The 20,384-nt window shown below is 29.4% G+C and overlaps 1 protein-coding gene across 2 annotated transcripts in view; it reads right to left on the bottom strand.

The window, feature by feature from the left end:
* The window catches only part of LOC100202447 (uncharacterized), a 180,970-nt gene that overhangs the window by 74,308 nt on the left and 86,278 nt on the right, over positions 1–20,384 (bottom strand). For both annotated transcript variants that reach the window (XM_065787773.1, XM_065787772.1), the window contains exons 46-48: positions 3,005–3,295; positions 850–2,328; positions 293–577 (exon numbers count right to left, since the gene is read on the bottom strand). In XM_065787773.1, the coding sequence (XP_065643845.1) occupies positions 293–577; positions 850–2,328; positions 3,005–3,295 (2,055 nt within the window). The remainder of the gene's footprint in view (positions 1–292; positions 578–849; positions 2,329–3,004; positions 3,296–20,384) is intronic.

The following is a 20,384-nucleotide window of genomic DNA, read 5'->3' as shown; positions in this document are numbered from 1 at the left end:
TTGAAACATCCACTACAAAGGATAAATCCACAAACCATCTATAAAGAATCATCAGATTTTCTGATAAGTCTTTATAGATAAAACAGTGTAAAATGAAAATAATTTGTGATTTTCTACTAACTTATATATATATAAATATATATATATATATATATATATATATATATATATATATATATATATATATATATATATATATATATATATATATATAATATATAAATATATATATATATATATATATATATATATATATATATATATATAAACTAAAATAGACAGTAAATAATACCTGCATCACATTTTTGTGTAACAAAAATATTTCCTTGACCACTACAATAATAACCTGGGTCACACTTCTTACAATCATTCAATTGTGAATTACCAGTTGTATTACTATAAGTACCACTAGGGCATGGATTTTGATTTATTTTTAAAGTGCCTTTTGGACAAAAATGACCCGGAATACAAGGCTCAGGTATTACTACACCATGAACTTTTTGTGAAATGGGATCACATGAGTATCCTTCTGGGCACTCAATACATTCTTTTTGACCAGTTCTATTTTGGTAAAATCCTAAATTTGTTCAGTAATATTAAAATATTTTTGATTTACATTTATTTTACAATACACATCAATAATTGTATTTCTGAATACGTATACATGCATAAATATATTTAAATCCATGCACAAATATGCATACATACATACATACACATACATACATACACATACATACATACATACATACATACATACATACATACATACATACATACATAAATACATAAATATACACATACAAACATAATATTCATAATTACTTTCATACATAAATGTATACATACCTGAGGGGCATGGAGTAGGTTTTCCAGCACCTTCTGGACAAAACGAACCCACATCACATTCATAAGAATCTTTTCTTGTAGACCCCAAAGGGCAATAAAAACCAGGTGCGCATTTCAAGGTTGCATTCCATAATCCCTTTTCTGGACAATAAAAACCTGGAGTACAGTTTTGACAATGATCTTGTTTAAACTGCCTTGTATATTGGTTAAAAGTACCAGCTGGGCATTCAATTTCAACAGGAGATCCTTGGGGGCAATATCTACCTTTGCGACATTCTGCTGATTCAGGTGAAGTAGATTTGAAATCACAAAAATAGCCTTCACTACAATATCCTGATACTTTACCTAACTTTTCCTTAGCACAATACATTCCAGGATCACATAATATTGGATGGTCAGAACCAGCAGGGCAATAAGTACCTAATGGACATATCCCACCAGTAAAATTTAAAGAATAAATAGGACATCTAAACAGATCTGAAATATTTAATGTTATATTTGAGTACCATGTTGGAGTTGGTGTATAAGCTCCACGAATACAATAATACCCCTCCTCACATTTACCTGTTGGTTGTATATTTTTAGATCCAAGGCAATATTGTCCACTACTACATGGCATACAATCATCAATTTTTGAACTTTTTGTGTTGTTATTAAAAGATCCAGGAGGACAAGCTTGAGGCTGAAAAGTTCCTGATGGGCAAAAATGTCCTGCTGGACAAATATCACCATAAGGTTTACTTAATGGAGCTGACTCTATAGCACCTCCAGTGCAGAAATATCCTTCTGCACATTCACCAGATGGGCTTGAAAGTCCAATTTCATTGCAAAACTTGCCTAAATCACAACTAACGCACTCCTCTTTGCTTTTTAATTGTATTCTATTACCATATGTCCCTTTAGGACACGGTTTTTCTTGCTCTCCTGGTTCACAATAAAAACCTTGTCTACATGGCCCACCCCCTTCAGATATGTTTCTTGGTTCAGGTGTTATTGCACCACGAGTACAGTAAAATCCTGAATGACATATACCTGTTGGACTATCTTGTGCTTCTTTATCACAAAAAAACCCAGAAGTACATGGATGACATTGACTGGCTGTAAATAAGCCAGATTCATTTCCAAAAAAACCAATTTGGCATGGGTAATCGTTATAAAACCCAGTTTTCTTTGGACAAAAAAATCTTTTAGGACAAACATTTGGCTTTACTGCTCCTCTGGTATTATTTATTTTACTGAGATCTTCAGGAAGACAATAAAAACCTGAAGGACATTCTTCGCAAATTTCGCTTCCATTATTTGATTGATAGTAACCAGGATGACATGGAATTGGTTTTTTGCTCTGTTGTGGACAAAAATATCCAGGTTCACAAATTTTTTCTGTTGATGTAACTGATCCTGATGGACAGTAATAACCTTTTGAACAATTTCCACTAGGTTTGTCTAGTGCCATTTTATCACAATACATTCCCGCAGAACCTAAAAAAAAACCCTTAGAATTTTCATATTACTAAAGTTGAAAAATGTAAATTAAGCTAAAATTTATTTCAACTAATTAACAATTTTTTTTTTTGGTGTAAAAAAAAAGGCACTTAAAAACTCCTTGTGTTACATATCACTTCCTTAATTAAGCCAACATGTTCTTAAAAGTTATTAAAACAAACATTTTACCAACTTTTTTTTAAATTTCATTTTATTATATTTTTATATTGCTGTTTTATTAAAACTTATTAAAACGTTTAACTTCTTTTTATTACAAATTTTATTTTTATTTTTTGTGAGTAAAAATGTTAACAAATATGAAAATCGATAAAAAATTGACTGAAAGCAAGACAAATCAAGACAAGAGTGACAAATTATTTAAAAAAAATTTTTGTATTTAAAATTTGAATCAAATTGTTTTTACGTTATGTAACTCATTACGTATATTTTCAAAGTAATAAATACAACTTTTCTTTTTTAAACAAAAAAGTTTTTATAAGTAAGATTTAAATTTTATATTTCTTTTTTAAAAAGTTTCATGTAAAATTAAAAAACATAAAATTAAAAATTAAACAAACTAAAAAATATTTTTTGTATCAGGATTTTTTCAAGAAAAAAGTGTATTTCACCCACATGTTACTATTGTATACAAAAATTGTAATGAATTGCTTACAAATAATGCAATCAGATACATTTTTATTTCCATACCCAGGTGCAAAAAAACCTTTATCACATGGTAAAGGTGCTGCACTTTTTGCCTCACAAAAAAATCCAGCTGGACATATATCTCCATACACCTTTTGGAAAGGACGCTCTTCAGTTGAACCTCCTGAGCAGTAGTAGCCAGAAGAACAAATGTTTGACATAGTGGATAAGCCATCTTGATCACAGTAGTACCCAGGATCACAAGAAATAGGTTTACTTGAGCCAATAGGACAATAAGTTCCTTTTTTACATAAACCTCCTAAATTATAAAATTTTAATTTAACAAAATGCAAATATATATATATATATATATATATATATATATATATATATATATATATATATATATATACATATATATATATATATATATATATATATATATATATATATATATATATATATATATATATATATATATATATATATATACATATATATATATATATATATATATATATATATATATATATATATATATATAATTTTTATAAAGATATATGTATATATATAAACATAAATATATATGTGCGTGTGTATATAACAGGGCAACATCAGATGGAAAGATATTTGTAACTGGGTCTAGACTTTTCCATCATTTTTCACGTCAGTGTGTTTTGCTGGAAATCTACAGAGTTAATCATTTTTATCAGTAACCAATTCAAGTTGGGTACAAAGAATGACTTGAGTTCAAAGAAGAAAGCTCAAATAGCGGTTTTGCTTGAAAACAGTGGACTGAAGTATAAGAAAATTGCTTAAAAACTGAATGTTTCTGTACAAACTGTAAGTTTGATGAAGAAAAAACTTCAGGCATTAAAACAAACTCTTCAAGAGTTGGATAGTGTGGCTGAATGCAAAGTGCTAGGAAGTTGTTTAGTTCCTTAAGCCAGGGAGTGGTTTGGTGATAGAGAATGGGTTTTCCAACAGTACGCCATGCCATGCTAGAAAAAAGTTTAAGAAGTGGTTTGCAAAAACTTCTATACAAGTACTTAAATGGCCCAGGAACTCTCCAGGCATGAATCTAATTGAGAATTTATGGAAACAACCGAAAGATGGTTAAGGTGTAGTTCCATAGTGAAAAAAATTGAAGAACATTCTCAAAGTTTGATTTTGTCTATGCCTAACCATGATAGCCCCCTAAAATTGGCTAAAGGTGGCATAAAAGAAAACTAAAGATGAGAAAAAAAATTCTATTTTTATTCATTTATTTGAAGTTTAATGAAAAATAAATTTTTTAAAAGTTTTATTAAAAAATTCTTTTTATTTTTTTGCTTTATAAAGACTTCTATCAATGATACCGAAGATATATATATATATATATATATATATATATATATATATATATATATATATATATGTATATATATATTTATGGCTATCTTTGTTTTTAAGATACCGAAGATATATATATACATATATATATATATATATATATATTTATATTTATGGCTATCTTTTTTTTTAAGATACCGAAGATATATATATATATATATATATATATATATATATATATATATATATATATATATATATATATATATATATATATATATATATTTATGGCTATCTTTGTTTTTAAGGCATGTCAAGACCATGTGGTATGGAATCTATAAGTTTTTGCATTTGAGTCTTGTAATATACCAAGTTAGTGGGCTTGCTTATATATATTTACATATATATATATATATATATATATATATATATATATATATATATATATATATATATATATATATATATATATATATATATATATCTATCTTTCTCTTTTCTACAAATACTATAATAGGCACTGCTCTAAAGAGCTAGCGTCTCTTGTGCCATCTACTATAATTCATTCTCGTGTTACTCGTCATTCAATTAAGTGTCACCCTTTTTCTGTGACTGTTCCTAAGTGCTCCAAAAACGTTTGCTCGTCTAGTTTTTTTCCTCGAACATCAGCTCTTTGGAATTCGCTTCCTTCATCTTGCTTTCCTGACTCATATAATTTGCAATCTTTTAAGTCGTCTGTCAATCGTTATCTTGCTCTACAATCTTCATCTTTTCTATTTCAGTAACTTCCAACTTTAATTAGTGGCTGCTTGCAGCCTTGTTAGAAGCGAAGATGTTTAAAAAAAAAAAAATATATATATATATATATATATATATATATATATACATACATATACTTATAGTTCCATGAAAAGTTGTTTTTTCTCTATGTAAATAAAAAAATATATATATACCGCTCTTTTTAGAAAATTGTTTTCTTTCTTTATTATTGAGCACTCTGAACCGAAATAGAGTTTTGTATTATTATTATTGTAATACAACATTAAACATCAATCGATATATATATATATATATATATATATATATATATATATATATATATATAGATATGTATATATATACACTTAGGTCATTAGAGAAGTTCATAGAACTTCTCTAACGATAAATGATCAAATACATACATACATACATATATATATATATATATATATATATATATATATATATATATATATATATATATATATTTATGTGTATGTGTGTGTGTGTGTGTGTGTGTATATATATATATATATATATATATATATATATATATATATATATATATATACTTATGTATATATATATATGGATATATATATATATGGATATATATATATATATATCATATATTTATATATTGTATATATATTTATTCGAAGTTTACTCTAAAAAATAAGTGAAAATAAATAAGTAAAAATAAGTATGCAAAAGTATTAGCGCACTCATTTAAAAAGTATTAGCACACTGATTTAATTCCTTTGAAAAATAATTTTTCTTTTTGAATAATTTTTGCTAATTGCTCTCTGCTGATTAATAATAGTCAATTAAAAATGTAAGTAATATAAATTGAAGCAACAAAACTATTTAAAATACAGTTAGTTAAAATTTTGAAATTGTAACAAGAAAAGTATGTGTTTAAAGAGCATATCAATTGGAAAAAGCAAGCCCACTAACTTGGTGCAGTACAAAACTCAAATGCAAAAACTTATAGATTCCATGCCACACTGTCTTTACATGCCTTAAAAGTTAAGATAGCCATATTACATTTTTCTCTATGTAAATAAAAAAATATATATATACCGCTCTTTTTAGAAAATTGTTTTCTTTCTTTATTATTGAGCACTCTTAACCGAAATAGAGTTATGTATTATTATTGTAATACAACATTAAACATCAATCGATATATATATATATATATATATATATATATATATATATATATATATATTGATTTATATATATATATATATATATACACTTAGGTCATTAGAGAAGTTCATAGAACTTCTCTAACGATAAATGATCAAATACATACATACATATATATATATATATATATATATATATATATATATATATATATATATATATATATATATATATATATATATATATATATTTATGTGTATGTGTGTGTGTGTGTGTGTGTATATATATATATATATATATATATATATATATATATATATATATATATATATATATATATATATATATATATATATATATATGTATATATATATATGGATATATATATATATGGATATATATATATATATCATATATTTATATATTGTATATATATTTATTCGAAGTTTACTCTAAAAAATAAGTGAAAATAAATAAGTAAAAATAAGTATGCAAAAGTATTAGCGCACTCATTTAAAAAGTATTAGCACACTGATTTAATTCCTTTGAAAAATAATTTTTCTTTTTGAATAATTTTTGCTAATTGCTCTCTGCTGATTAATAATAGTCAATTAAAAATGTAAGTAATATAAATTGAAGCAACAAAACTATTTAAAATACAGTTAGTTAAAATTTTGAAATTGTAACAAGAAAAGTATGTGTTTAAAGAGCATATCAATTGGAAAAAGCAAGCCCACTAACTTGGTGCAGTACAAAACTCAAATGCAAAAACTTATAGATTCCATGCCACACTGTCTTTACATGCCTTAAAAGTTAAGATAGCCATATATATATATATATATATATATATATATATATATATATATATATATATATATTTATATTTTGAATTTCAGTATTGTCATTAAAAAATTTTTTTATCAAGTTGAATAGCCAATTATCGGATGGTGTGTATGGTGGGTGGCGAATTATTGTAAATTCAGCTTGGTTTAGACAATCTGTGACGGTTTGAGTCACATGGGGTCGAGCGTTATCATGCAAGAATTTGAAATTTCAAGTACCTGGTTTAGGTCTTTGTTTATTTATTTCGTATATAAGAGGTTTCAAACAATTTTTTATATAATATTAGCTAGTAATGGTGTCTCCCTTTTCAAAATAACTCAAATAAACAACACCTGTTGTTTTGAAGAAGATGTAGAACATGTTTTTCGGCTGAAACCTGTTGCATCTTACTAGAGTTCTTGGACTTTCACCTTTACCGACCCAACTAGCGTTAGCCGACTTGTGTCCAACTTGTCTCATATAAAACCACGACTCATCTCCTGTAATAATATCACATCTCCATGGGCCGTTTCTGAAAAGGGCTAAATGTTCTTTACATGCCTCAACTCTATTCTTGCGATTTTGATCGGTTAACTTGTGGGGTATCCAACGTGATGTTAACTTTCTTTTTTTAAGTTTGCAAATTTTGTTGATTGTAAAACAATTAATCGATGTCTTCAATAATGGCTCGCACATGTTCTATAATCTCATCTGTATAGGTGATTTGAGGGTGCCCTGAGCAAGGATCATCTTTGAGACTCTCTCTACCATCTTTAAATAAAGTAGCCCACTTGGCAACTGTACTATATTTTAAAGCTTGGTCACCATGAACTAAAACCAATTCATCAGTTATGGCTTATGCTGAAACTCCAAGTAGAGCACAGGCTTTAATATTTGCTTGATATTCAAAATTTTCCATTTTAAATTTTTTTCTTTTAAACGTATATAATTAAATTTAAATAACTTTTTTAATAAACATTCAAATTATTTGAACAAGTACTTAAAATATTCATAATTAAACACGGTTTAAAATGATATATAAATATTTAATTATTTCCTGTCTCATTGTATCTTTAGAGTTTTTAAGTGATTATTCTTTTAAGAACATTTAGCACTCTATTTTGTAAAATACATTTTAAAATAAGGTTTTTCATTTTATACTGTGTTTCATAAATTAAGACTCATCAGAAATCTCATCTCAATAAAAACTCCTCTGTATGTATGTATGTATGTATGTATGTATGTATGTATGTACGTATGTATGTATGTATGTATGTATGTATGTATGTATGTATGTTTATCACATGGTTGTGACGCTGCTTCTCTTTTTCTTTTTTATAAATACTATAATAGGCACTGCTCTAAAGAGCTAGCGTCTCTTGTGCCATCTCCTAAATCTCGCATTACTCTTCATTAAATTCTCAGTAAAATCCTCATTAAAAGTCTCATTCTTTTACTGTGACTGTTAAACTAGACAAATAAGAATTTTTGGAGACACCTAAGTGCTCCAAAAATTCTTATTTGTCTAGTTTTTTTCCTCAAACATCAGTCCTTTGAAATTTGCTTCCTTCATCTTGTTTCCTGATTCATATAATTTGCAATATATCATTTCCTATAGAAAATGTCACTTAAATCAATCGCTTTAAAAATAAACTTATAAAACTCAGAATAGTTATCTAAGATCTACAGTAACTAGCGCAATTTTAACATGTAACAAATATATTTGTTTTTTCCTTCATTTCAAAGTGTATTTTACTAGCCCATTTTGCTTCAAACAAAACTTCTGTACCAGACACTGTGTACCTAAACCATGATCAACCCTAAACTCATGTCCCCAGAAAACCTTTTTGGGCAATGATAGCCCATTTATAGTAGAACATTTAGATATAAATTTGGAAATCAAACTACTATGCCTGAGAAAGATATTTTGATTTTAAATTTTGAAGCTAATAGGCCTTAAAAATTGCAAAATAACAGGGGATTTTGCATTTTTACAGAACTTATTACTCAACTTGGTTATGGGTAAAACATCTAGAAGTGATTTTAAGTGAAAACATTAGTGTTTCTGAAAATTATTTTGGTTGTTTTTATCATTCCCAAAGCAAATACCTTAAAATAATAATGCCTTATTTTTGTGGCTAATTTTTCAAAAAATTTCTGGGAAAAAGCATGCATTTCAAAAAATAAACAATTTTCACAACACACAAGAACATATAAGTTGCAAAAATGCCTAACAAAGCTAAAGACCACAAAGAGAATAGAAAAGCTGTTTGTTTTTTGCGACTTCAGAAGGGAAATCATGAGCTAATAACTTTTCTGATTGAGAAAGCACAAAAACTTCTCATAGTTGAGCTGGATTTTTCTGATAACAGGATTCCTTCAGGTATTTGTGAAAGATGTTGTGTTGCCATCAGAAGAAAAAATGAAGGTGAAAATCCTCCTCTTCCTAGCCTTTACGATTTTAAGAGCATCTCAGTTTGATCAGCTACCACAGAATCTCCTTAAGATTATTTGGCCTGTCAAATTGCCAGAAATAAGCTGAACATTCCTCATCCACTGTTAGTGAGTAAACTAAGAACAAAGGAAACAAGAAAAAAGTTCAGACTGTTATTCTGTGATTGGGCGAGGGCTGTCCCACAATTGCACAAAAGGAACAATGCAACAAAGTTTGGTTGCAGTTACCTCAAAAGATGTAGTGGCTGCAGATGGTTGCAATTATGGTCATCTCAAACAAACCTCCTTCTCCTCATGGCACTGTCCGTCTCAGTCAAAGAGAGGCAACAGTTTTCCAGTTGTTCCAGGTATGATACAGTTTTAAACTATCATAAGCATTAATTCCGTGTCTAATAGCATAGTCTTTTCTTAGGGCCATCCAGCGCAAGAGAACTCTTTTCTGAGCAGAAAAAGCTAACAGCTATAGATATGCTCAAGGTTCAAAATGAAACTGGGCTTTCTAATCGTGGCATAAAAAAACTTGCATCATCACTGAATTAAGCCACTCCTCATCAGATTGCTGAAAAAAAATTTAGTGACAAGTTTGAGTCACTTGGAAGGACTCTTGCAGAACAGCTCATTCTACATTCCACATTCAAGACTCAACAAGAAAGATTCAACCAAAGTTTTTGTTCAATGCAAAGATATCATCAACATTGTTCAATGTGTCAGATATAGTCAACCGTGTTTCAAAAGTCAGAAATATTCCTGGAGAACCATTGATCAAAGTGGGAATTGATGGTGGAGATGGCTTTTTGAAAGTATCCTTGGGAGTTATTGAAGCAAACAGAGAGGATTCTTCTCCTCCCTCAAAGCGTGTTGCAAAAGACACAGATGTGAAGCGCCAGTTATTAATTGTTGTTTCTGAAAACCTACCAGAGAGTTATGAAAACTTGAAAAGCATTTTGAATTTGTTCCAGTTGCAGAAAATTTCTTTTGTTATTTCATGTGATATGAAAGTAGTGAATCTCGTAACTGGACTTTAGACTCATGCCAGTGCTCACCCATGTACATGGTGTGATGCAGATTCAAAAAATCTTCACATCTGCGGGAAACCCAGAACATTTGGTTCCATTCAAGCTGACTTTGATGCATTTCAAAGGAGTGGGTCAATTTTGAGAAGAGCAAAAGAGTTCAACAGTGTTGTTCACAAATCAATTATTTGCTTGGACAATCAAACACTCTTATTGGACTTTATCCCTCCAATGGAGCTACATCTTCTTCTTGGAGTAGTAAATCATTTCTAAAAAAACTTGTGTCAAACATGGCCTGATGCCAATCAATGGCCTGCAACGCTTCATAATCGGGAACAGCCTTTTCATGGGGGCCAATTTACTGAAAATGATTGTCAAAAGCTATTGAAGCATACAGGTGTTCTCCAACATCTGGCTAAACAAAGCTCTTCATTAAATGTAATGCCTTTTGTTGAAACTTTCAGAAAGTTTTAAAAGGGTTGTGAATTCTTGCTTTTGAAATAATCTTTCTCCCAACTTTGCAGACAAGATCAAGGAGTTCTAGAGTTCCTTCTTGAAGTTGCTAAACACCTCCATCACTCCAAAGGTGCATACAGTCTTTTTTCATGTGAAGCATTTTATTGACCGCCACAAGTCAAGCCTTGGAGTATTTCCTGAACAAGCCACAGAATCTTTGCATCACAATGTACATTGGCAATGATACAAACGTGATCCCAGTCATCCAGAATATGAAAAGAAGCTTCTGATTGGTGTTGTAGACCTCAACAGCAAGCATTCATTTTAATTGAAAGGGTCTTTTTCAAGCCAAAATTAAGAATACTGTAACCATAAAGAATTATTTCCGGATGTGATATTTTCATTCAGAAATGTTGTTTTATATACATAAGAATATTTCTTTTGTTGTCACAACTATGAAATGACTTTTAAAAAAGAATACTAAATGCTGTAAAAATGCAAAATCCCCTGTCATTTTGCAATTTTTTAGGCCTATTAGCTTCAAAATTTAAAATCAAAATATCTTTCTCGAACGTAATAGTTTGATTTCCAAATTTATATCTAAATGTTCTACTATATATAGGCTATCATCCCCCAAAAGGGTTTTCTGGGGACATGAATTTAAGGTTGATCATGGTTTGGGTACACGGTGCAGAACAATGATATTTTTGAATTTGTGTATTTTGGAAGGTTTTTTAAAATAAGATTAAAAAAGTAATACACTAAACCTAATAAAAATAAATTTAAAATTTTTCAACAAATATCATCCTGATAACATTTATTTAAAATAAGCTATAAATAAATATAAACATATACTTTGATGTATTTTTTAAATAAAAGTAGAATAGTGGTATTCTTTGAGGAATTAGAATTTTCAATTTTTTGTAACTTTTCAGTCATTTTAAATATTGCGAACTCTTTTTAACACCACAGACTAAAAAAAGGGTAAAACCCAATTTAAATGTGTAAGTGGTTGACCTTCTAAGTGGAAGTATAATGATGAAACAACACATTTATTTTCTAAACATTAAAAAAAAAATTTATCGAAAAATTTATTTAATTCTAAACTTTTGTGGTATAAAATTTATATACATAGATATATATATATATACATACATACATACATACCAGGCTTGGACAGGAAGGCGTGCGATTTCATGCGATAGTATGACCACACAAACAGTTTTTATTTTTAAATCATTTTGAAAGCTTGACTGCGGCTGTTAAAATGCTTTGTTTACATTTTAAAAATGCGCCAAAAAAAAAAGTATCTGAGCTATGAGGAAACTTAAAAAAAAACTTACATGATTATTTTATATTTAACTTATTATTTTATATTTAATAAATATACATATATATTAATATACCTATATAATATATTTATTTTTTTAATTTATAAAGTTATGAATATTTTATGATTATAAACGCTTATAAACTAATTCTATAATTTATTCTATAAACGTCGTTCATAGAAAATGTAAACATTTTTCGTTGACGCATTTCTCACAAAAGAAACAATTTAGTTATTTTTTCTTTTGTTTTACTACGAAGAATTGTTAAGAATCTTTTTTTGTTAAATGCGCGTATTTATTAAACAATCATTAGAAGTAAGTTGTTACTTTTTTTAAAAGAGTTTTGTATAATATTATAAAAACATTAGCAACGATAAAAGTTTAAAATTTCCAAACGTAATTATAAACTTAATTTAGCGTTATAGTTTATTATTTATTTTAGTCAAGTATTTTTTTGGTTTTTTTTATTTTAGTTTCAGTTGAGTTTTTTTTATTGTTCATTATTTTCTTCTACGAAGATTTCTTTTCTTTTTTCAAAATAAATTTTGTTTAAGTCTATTTATTTAAGATAAAAGTTTCTTGAGTTAAGATAAAAGTTTTTTGGCGCATTTTTAAAATGAAAACAAACTAATGTAAATGTAAACAAAGTCTTAACAGCCGCGGTCAATTTTTCAAAATGATTTAAAAACAACAAATATTTGCGTGGTCATATTCGCACTCCAAATCGCACGCCTTCCTGTCCAAGCCTGACATACATACATACATACATACATACATACATACATACATACATACATACATACATACATACATACATATGTGTTTATGTATGTATATACAGTACTGGAATTATTATTATGGATTTTTGGAATTTTCACCAAATTCCATTAATTAAGGCATCCAAAAAGGTGTTCAGTGGTTGATTATACATTTTGTTATAATTATATACATATGTAAAGTAAAGGGACTATTTTATTTTTAAATGAAATCCATTTTGATCTGTTTTTTCATTTTAGGGTCATTATAGTGTACTGTTGCTAAAATATACCAGTAAATTCTGAAATATATTAATTTGAGTTCGCGTAGTTTTTTTACTATGATTTCTGAGATACTTATCAGGCATTTTTTTATTTCAGGTTGTATTCTCAGATGAGTCAACAATTGATGTGTTAAATGATAGGTTACAGACAGTCAGAAGAAGGCTTGGAGAGGAGTTCAAGGCTGAGTGTCCTGAACTCTCTCTCGATAGATATTGCTCCCCATACCATGATCTTTGTAGGGAACTTCAATGAAAACATTGAAGTTCCCTACAAAGATCATGGTATGGGGAGCGATATCTATTGATATATAATAGCAAAAGAAATATCTAGCGAGTCACGATTTACTTTATCATTAGACAAATATATGTCTTTAAGAAATCAATGTTATTTAAATAAAAATTTAATTTTATCAACAATGTTTCAGAACCTGGGGATGACTCCAATAACTGGATCACTTCTTGCAGATAAAATTGTGGATTTATTAGAAAAGAAACTGTCAGATTTCAATTTATTATTGAAAAAGCACATTATAGCAAGTCAGCGATGGTGCATTGGTAATGAAAAATTTTGGATGGCTATGTGGTATTGAATATCAGCTGTGTTACGCCCATGAACTTCATATAAGAGTATGTGATGTTCTTTACAAAAAGCTAAACCCTTCAGAGGCAAAAAGTATTGAAGGTAGTTCACAGTTGCAAGATTCTGTGGAGGATTTTAGTGATTGTGATGATTATGATGGCATAATCACATTTGATAAATTTGGACATAATGACGAGTCATACAGCTCAACAATCACTGATGATTTACAAAGTCACATTTCTAAAGAACTTAAGCTTAAATAAAATAAAGTAAAATAGTCTTTTTGCAATGCTAGAAAAGAATTTTTGTGCCAGGTCAGTTGTATGGCCTTCATGATCACCCTGCTACTGGTAACATGTAACCCAGTGCAACCTGTCCCATGTCCTGCTGCCATGTGGGATTCGCTTTCTAAGCAAAAGCTGGAAGGAGTTTGCTTCCTGTCATCAGTACTATTTACTGTGATCTATACTATTTGTTAATGTCTATAGTAATATAAACATATATATATATTTTTTTGTGTGTGTGTCTTTTATATAGTTGAAGATGCCTGAGATACTGTTTTAGCTCACCTGTAATCTACTTTATACGTATGTTTGTGTTCTGTCTAAACCTCTGGTGCGGTGTTGACTCACCCATATGTTGCTATCTATATGTTTGTGTTCTGTCTGAACCTCTGGTATGGTGTTGACTTACCCGTTAGTTGCTATCTGTATGATTATGTTCTGTCTGTTTATCTTCATATGTATGTTTGTGATCTGTCTGAGCTTCTAGAATGGTGTTGGTTCACACATAAGTTACTTTATATATGTATGTTTGTGTTTTGTCTGAATATCTGGCACGGTGTTTACTCACTTGTAAGTTACTTTATGTATGTATGTGTTCTATTTAAATTTTTAAATGTACTGTTTAAATCTGTTTTGATGCAGTGGAAGCTCATTCACTAACTAGACCCTCTAACTATAAAACCTACGCTCTCCTTTATCTCCAGTATTTTGTTAGATGTAATATTTTTCCTAATCCATTTCCATGTTTTAAGGTAGTGTTTGCAGGAAGTAACTCATTTTAATTATTCCAGGTCAGGTCAGGTTCAGGATCACCTCGATCACCCGCTACTGGTATTATGTAACCCAGTACTACCTGCATTATGCCCTGCTGCCTTGTTGAGTGTGTTTTTTTAGGCAAAGGCAAGAAGAGACACACTCCAACTTAAAAATTCCCTGCCTTGGGGCTCTAGTTTGAGTAAAGGTTAAAGATGATGACTTGATAAAAATACTCATCTAGGGCAAATGCTAACTGTATCCATTTTACTGTATTTGTTCTGACCATGCAATGATCTCTTTAAATTTTTCATCTCATACTTCCATTTCAGACTCACCCTACCATCGCACTACTTACTACTACCCTAAAGCTGACTGGGATTCTTTTTGTGATTTTCTTCATGACAGTCCTTGGCCTGATGTCTTTTCTCTCTAAGCTGATAAATGCGCCTCCTATGTAACCTCTTGGGTGTAGGCAGGAATGGAAGCTTTTATTCCTGCATGTCATTTCCAAGTTAAGCCTCATTTTACTTCATGGTTTTTATCTTCTTGTGCAGCAAGTTAAGCCTCATTTTACTTCATGGTTTTTATCTTCTTGTGCAGCTACTATATCTAATTGTAATCATATTTTTCATCTCTCAATCATGGGACTGATCTTATTACCAAGGAAATGGCAGATCTATTTGCAAAGAACTTTTTATTTAATTCAACTCTTGAATCTTATGGCCATTCTTAAAGTCATATTTTGATTAAACTCTTCTACAGCTTGTGGTCCAAACAGCATTCCTGTCATAATCTTACAAAATTCCAGAACTCTCTTCAATTCTCTTTAAACTATATATAAGTGCTTGACTGAGTCTTATTTTCCTGGCTGCTGGAAAATGGCATGTTGTTCCAATTTTCAAAAACTCCAGTGAACATTCTGACCACTCCAATTATCATCCAATCAGTCTTCTTTCTGTTATTATCAAGAGTCTTAGATAAACAAATTTATCACATTCCATCTTGAGTCAAATAACTTACTGTATGGCAATCAATACGGTATTCAATACTCTCGCTCTACAGCTGAATTGCTGTGAAAATTTTTATTGTGCATTAGATGGAGGCGGAGAGGCTAGGGCTATTGCTCTTGACGCATCTAAGACTTTCGACAAAGTTTAGCATGCTGGTCTTCTTTATAAGCTTGTTTCATATTGTGTATCTGAAAAAAATTTTGAGATAACAAGATTGTTTCTATCTAACCCCTTTATTAAAGTCATCCTTAAAGGCCAACACCCTTTTATTTCCAGTATTTTCTGAGGTACCTCAAGGTTCTATGCTTGGTCCTGTTTTGTTTCTTATCTTCATTAATGATCTTCCCAACAACCACACATCTAAAGTGGCTCTATTTGCTGATGACTCAACTTTATACTCCTGTCTTAACTTTTTAATTGCTTAGAACAGGCAGCCAATCTTGAATCTGACCTCACTTCTGTAACAGATTAGGGCCCACAGTGACTTTTAAATTTTAACTTCAACAAAACTCACCTGCAAACAACTATTGCAGTACTGTAAACATTGCTATATTAATAAATGGTAACCCTCTCGCCCAGTCCTCTTCTTTATGTCTTCTTGGATTATCGTTTACTACTGTTCTCTCATGGAAACCATATATACGACCAATTGCTAAATTAGCAACTGCAAATTGCTTTCCTTTATTGTGCTCGCCATTTTCTCTCTCCTGATTCTATTCTCTACCTCTACAAATCTTTTATTCGTCCCTGTATAGAAAACTGTAATCATATTTGGGTTGGTTCTTCTAATGATGCTCATTCTTTTCTAGACAAGGTTCAAAAATATAGTTAAAACTATATGCTAAGCTGAGCTTTTTTCCCATTGTCATAAAGTCGCATTTCTTTCTCTTTTATACAAATACATCATGGTTGCTGCTCAAAGGAGCTATCATCTCTAGTTCCATCAACTAAAACTCAATCTCGCTTGAATCGTCATTCAGCAAAGTCTCATTCTTTTACTGTATCTGTCCCTGCATGATCTAAAAACTTTTATTTGTCTAGTTTTACCCGCACTTCAATGCATTGGAACTCTCTCCCATCTTCATGTTTTCCTGACTCATACAACCTACAACTTTTCAAGTCTTCTGTCAACCGTTTCCTTACTCTATAACTCTATTCTTTTTTTCTAGTAACTCCTAACTTAATAATGATTGCTTGCAGCCTTGTTGGGAGTGAATCAAAATAAAATATAAAAACAAAAGTAAAAATATATATATTAAAAGCAATGATTGACTAAAAAGAAACTTTCAATATATCCGAAGAAGAATATGTGGTAATGAATGCAATAACAATTTTACTACAACCAATAAAAGTTGGAATGGAAAGGCTTGGCAGAAGTAATGCTACTCTACTTGATGCAGAAGGTGTTTAGATATTCATCATAGACAATTTGGCAGAGAAAAATAATTTTATTGCTTAGAAACTGCTTGAACCTGTGTAGCAGAGAATTATAAAATGCAGAAATATCAATATAACTGGCTTACTTGTTACATACCCCATTCATTTATAATCATGAATCAAATATCAATTCAAAATTATTCTCACCCTCCAAACATGTATTAACAGCAGTAGCGAAAAAAATTTACACCAGATTATACATTGAGGATGCAAGCAACAATGGAACAACTGACAAGTGTTAATGACATAATGAAAGCGGAATTTTCTTTAATACCTCATAATGAAAGCGGAATTTCTTTAATACCTCAAACAGTTGATGCTAAGATATTGCTACGTATATACTACGTTATTAGACAAATGAAGCTTTGCACTTGAAGATGCAACTACTTGTAATGTATAACAAGTAGAAACAGGAGGTCTTGAAAACCCTTGCCATTTAAAAAACTTTATAAAAGAAATTAATATTTTTGAGACGACTAGAAAACTTTATAAAAGTTTAGACAATCTGTACACAGAATTAATGGCCATCAAGCCGACATCGATTGAATTAAAAAGAGCTTTTTCTGCAGCGGGACTATCTATGGAGAAAATTCATTCACAATTAAGTGATAAACCAATTGATTTTTAATTCAAAAAATAGTTTAGATTAGTGTGCTAATTTAAATTTGTGCTAGAAACCACTTGTTTGTTATCATATTTAAATTGTAATATTGGATAAAATAAAATAAATTCCAGGATCCTGGGAAATCCCAGGGTATAAAAAACAAGACATCGGGAATCCCAGGATACAAAATTTACAAGAAATGAGAAACCCTAGCCCAGTCCTTTGATGCATATTTTTGTATATTTTAAATATGTATGTGTAGATATATGTGTGTGTATATATATGTGTGTGTATATATGTGTGTGTGTAGATATATGTGTGTGTATATATATGTGTGTGTATATATGTGTGTGTGTATATATATGTGTGTGTAGATATATGTGTGTGTATATATGTGTGTGTGTATATATATGTGTTTATATAATATAATACATATATATACATATATATATATATATATATATATATATATATATATATATAAATATATATATATATATATATATATATATATATATATATATATATATATATATATATATATACAGATAGATAGATAGATAGATCTATGCTTGGTTGGCATGTAGCCATAAAATGGTAGCCAGATGGTGAAAATGTGCCATTTGACAACAAATGCCACTTTATTTTATTGTAAACATTTTAAATCAAAGGAGTTAAGTTTATTGTGCTACACAAATTAAAATTACTTTCCACACATTTTCAAACTTTGAAGGCTAAAAATATAAAGTATAATAATAAATAATTTTTAATTATTTTTTATAATTAAAACATGCATCAACAAATTGCAAAAACTTTAGTACATATACTATATATAAATATGTCTATGTGTATATATATAACCCCTAATTGGTTGTCAGAAAGTTTTTCCATATTTTGTTGACAAAAAGTAAAAACTAAAATGCAAGACCAGATTTTTTTTTTATTACTTGATAGACTGCCTGACCCAACCAAACCTTCAGTCGATGCAGCAGCACTCCCTTGCGAGTCAGGCTATTTGTCAGTCAATGTAGCAGCACCTTGTTAGGAGTCAGGCTATAAGATAGTCGATGTAGCAACACTCCGTGGATGATTTACAGTAAAAAAAATAAAAATAAAAACATTTTATTAAAAAAAATTAAAATAAAAACATTATTTATATTATTAAAAACATTCAGAATGTTTTAAAAACATTCAGAATGCTTTTAAAAACATTCTGCAGTTTTTTAAAAAACAATTAATTTGTAATTAAATTATTAGTTTTAACTTTCTGACAACACGGAAATGTTGGACAAAAGTCAAAAGTAATTAAAAGTGATGCATTTGTTGACAAAAGAATCATTTTTTACCTTCCGTACTCTTAAATGCAACAATTTATATATATATATATATTTATATATTATATATATATATATGTATATATTATATATATACATACATATATATATAATTAAATATTATAAATATATATATATATATATACACGTGTATATATATATATTTATTTATATATAAATAAATATATATGTACATATATATATATATATATATATATATATATATATATATATATATATATATATATATATATATGTATATGTATATTATATTTATTTATATATATTTAAAAGTAATATATTTATTATATTTATTAATATATATTATTTATATATTTAAGGGGTAAACAGATTCTATCTGATGACCAGCCTTGCACCCCATTCTTCATCTATTAGTCTGGCGCAAATGTATTAATTTTTTTTTGTAATTCACCTCCCCAAGACCGAGAAGGCCATGACAGATGAGGAGGCTACTTGTGGTTATAACCCTCTCTTAACTCTATAACTCCAAAACACAAACCTTGACGAACAAGACAGCTTTGCGGAGAAACAAGTTGAATGCGGTACTACCAAGGACGTGATGGGAATCAAACTTTAAACCGGTTGCTTATAAGGCGAGTGCTCTACTGCTACACCACTACAGCATTTTAATACATTGTTTCCAGTTTAGAATGTTGAATGCTGGATCTTCTTGACTCAATGCATGGGTTTTGCTTGTGTCTCTGTTTTTATGACAGTTTTTAGAGCTGTACCCTAATGAGGGTACAGCTCTAAAACTCAATTTTATGGTTCTGAGGCCGGCTGGAAGTCAGGTTTCCCGAACTCTGTGGTAGCTCTCAGAGAGGCTGATTCCATCAACAGCTGAAAAATATCAAAGTATTAACAGTTCCATGTTGCGCATGGATGTTGTCCTTGTTTGCATTTTTGCTGTGCATTGCCAAGGCCACATTTGGAGCCCTTTGTTATGGCTTAGGGTTTATTAATAGTAATGAGGCAATTGTTTGGGCTATTAAACAGTGTACTAAGTACAATCTATGTTTTGAGT

The sequence above is a fragment of the Hydra vulgaris genome, chromosome 01 (assembly GCF_038396675.1).
Source record: "Hydra vulgaris chromosome 01, alternate assembly HydraT2T_AEP".
Lineage (NCBI taxonomy): Eukaryota > Metazoa > Cnidaria > Hydrozoa > Anthoathecata > Hydridae > Hydra > Hydra vulgaris.
This window is presented reverse-complemented; position numbering and strand designations above follow the sequence as displayed.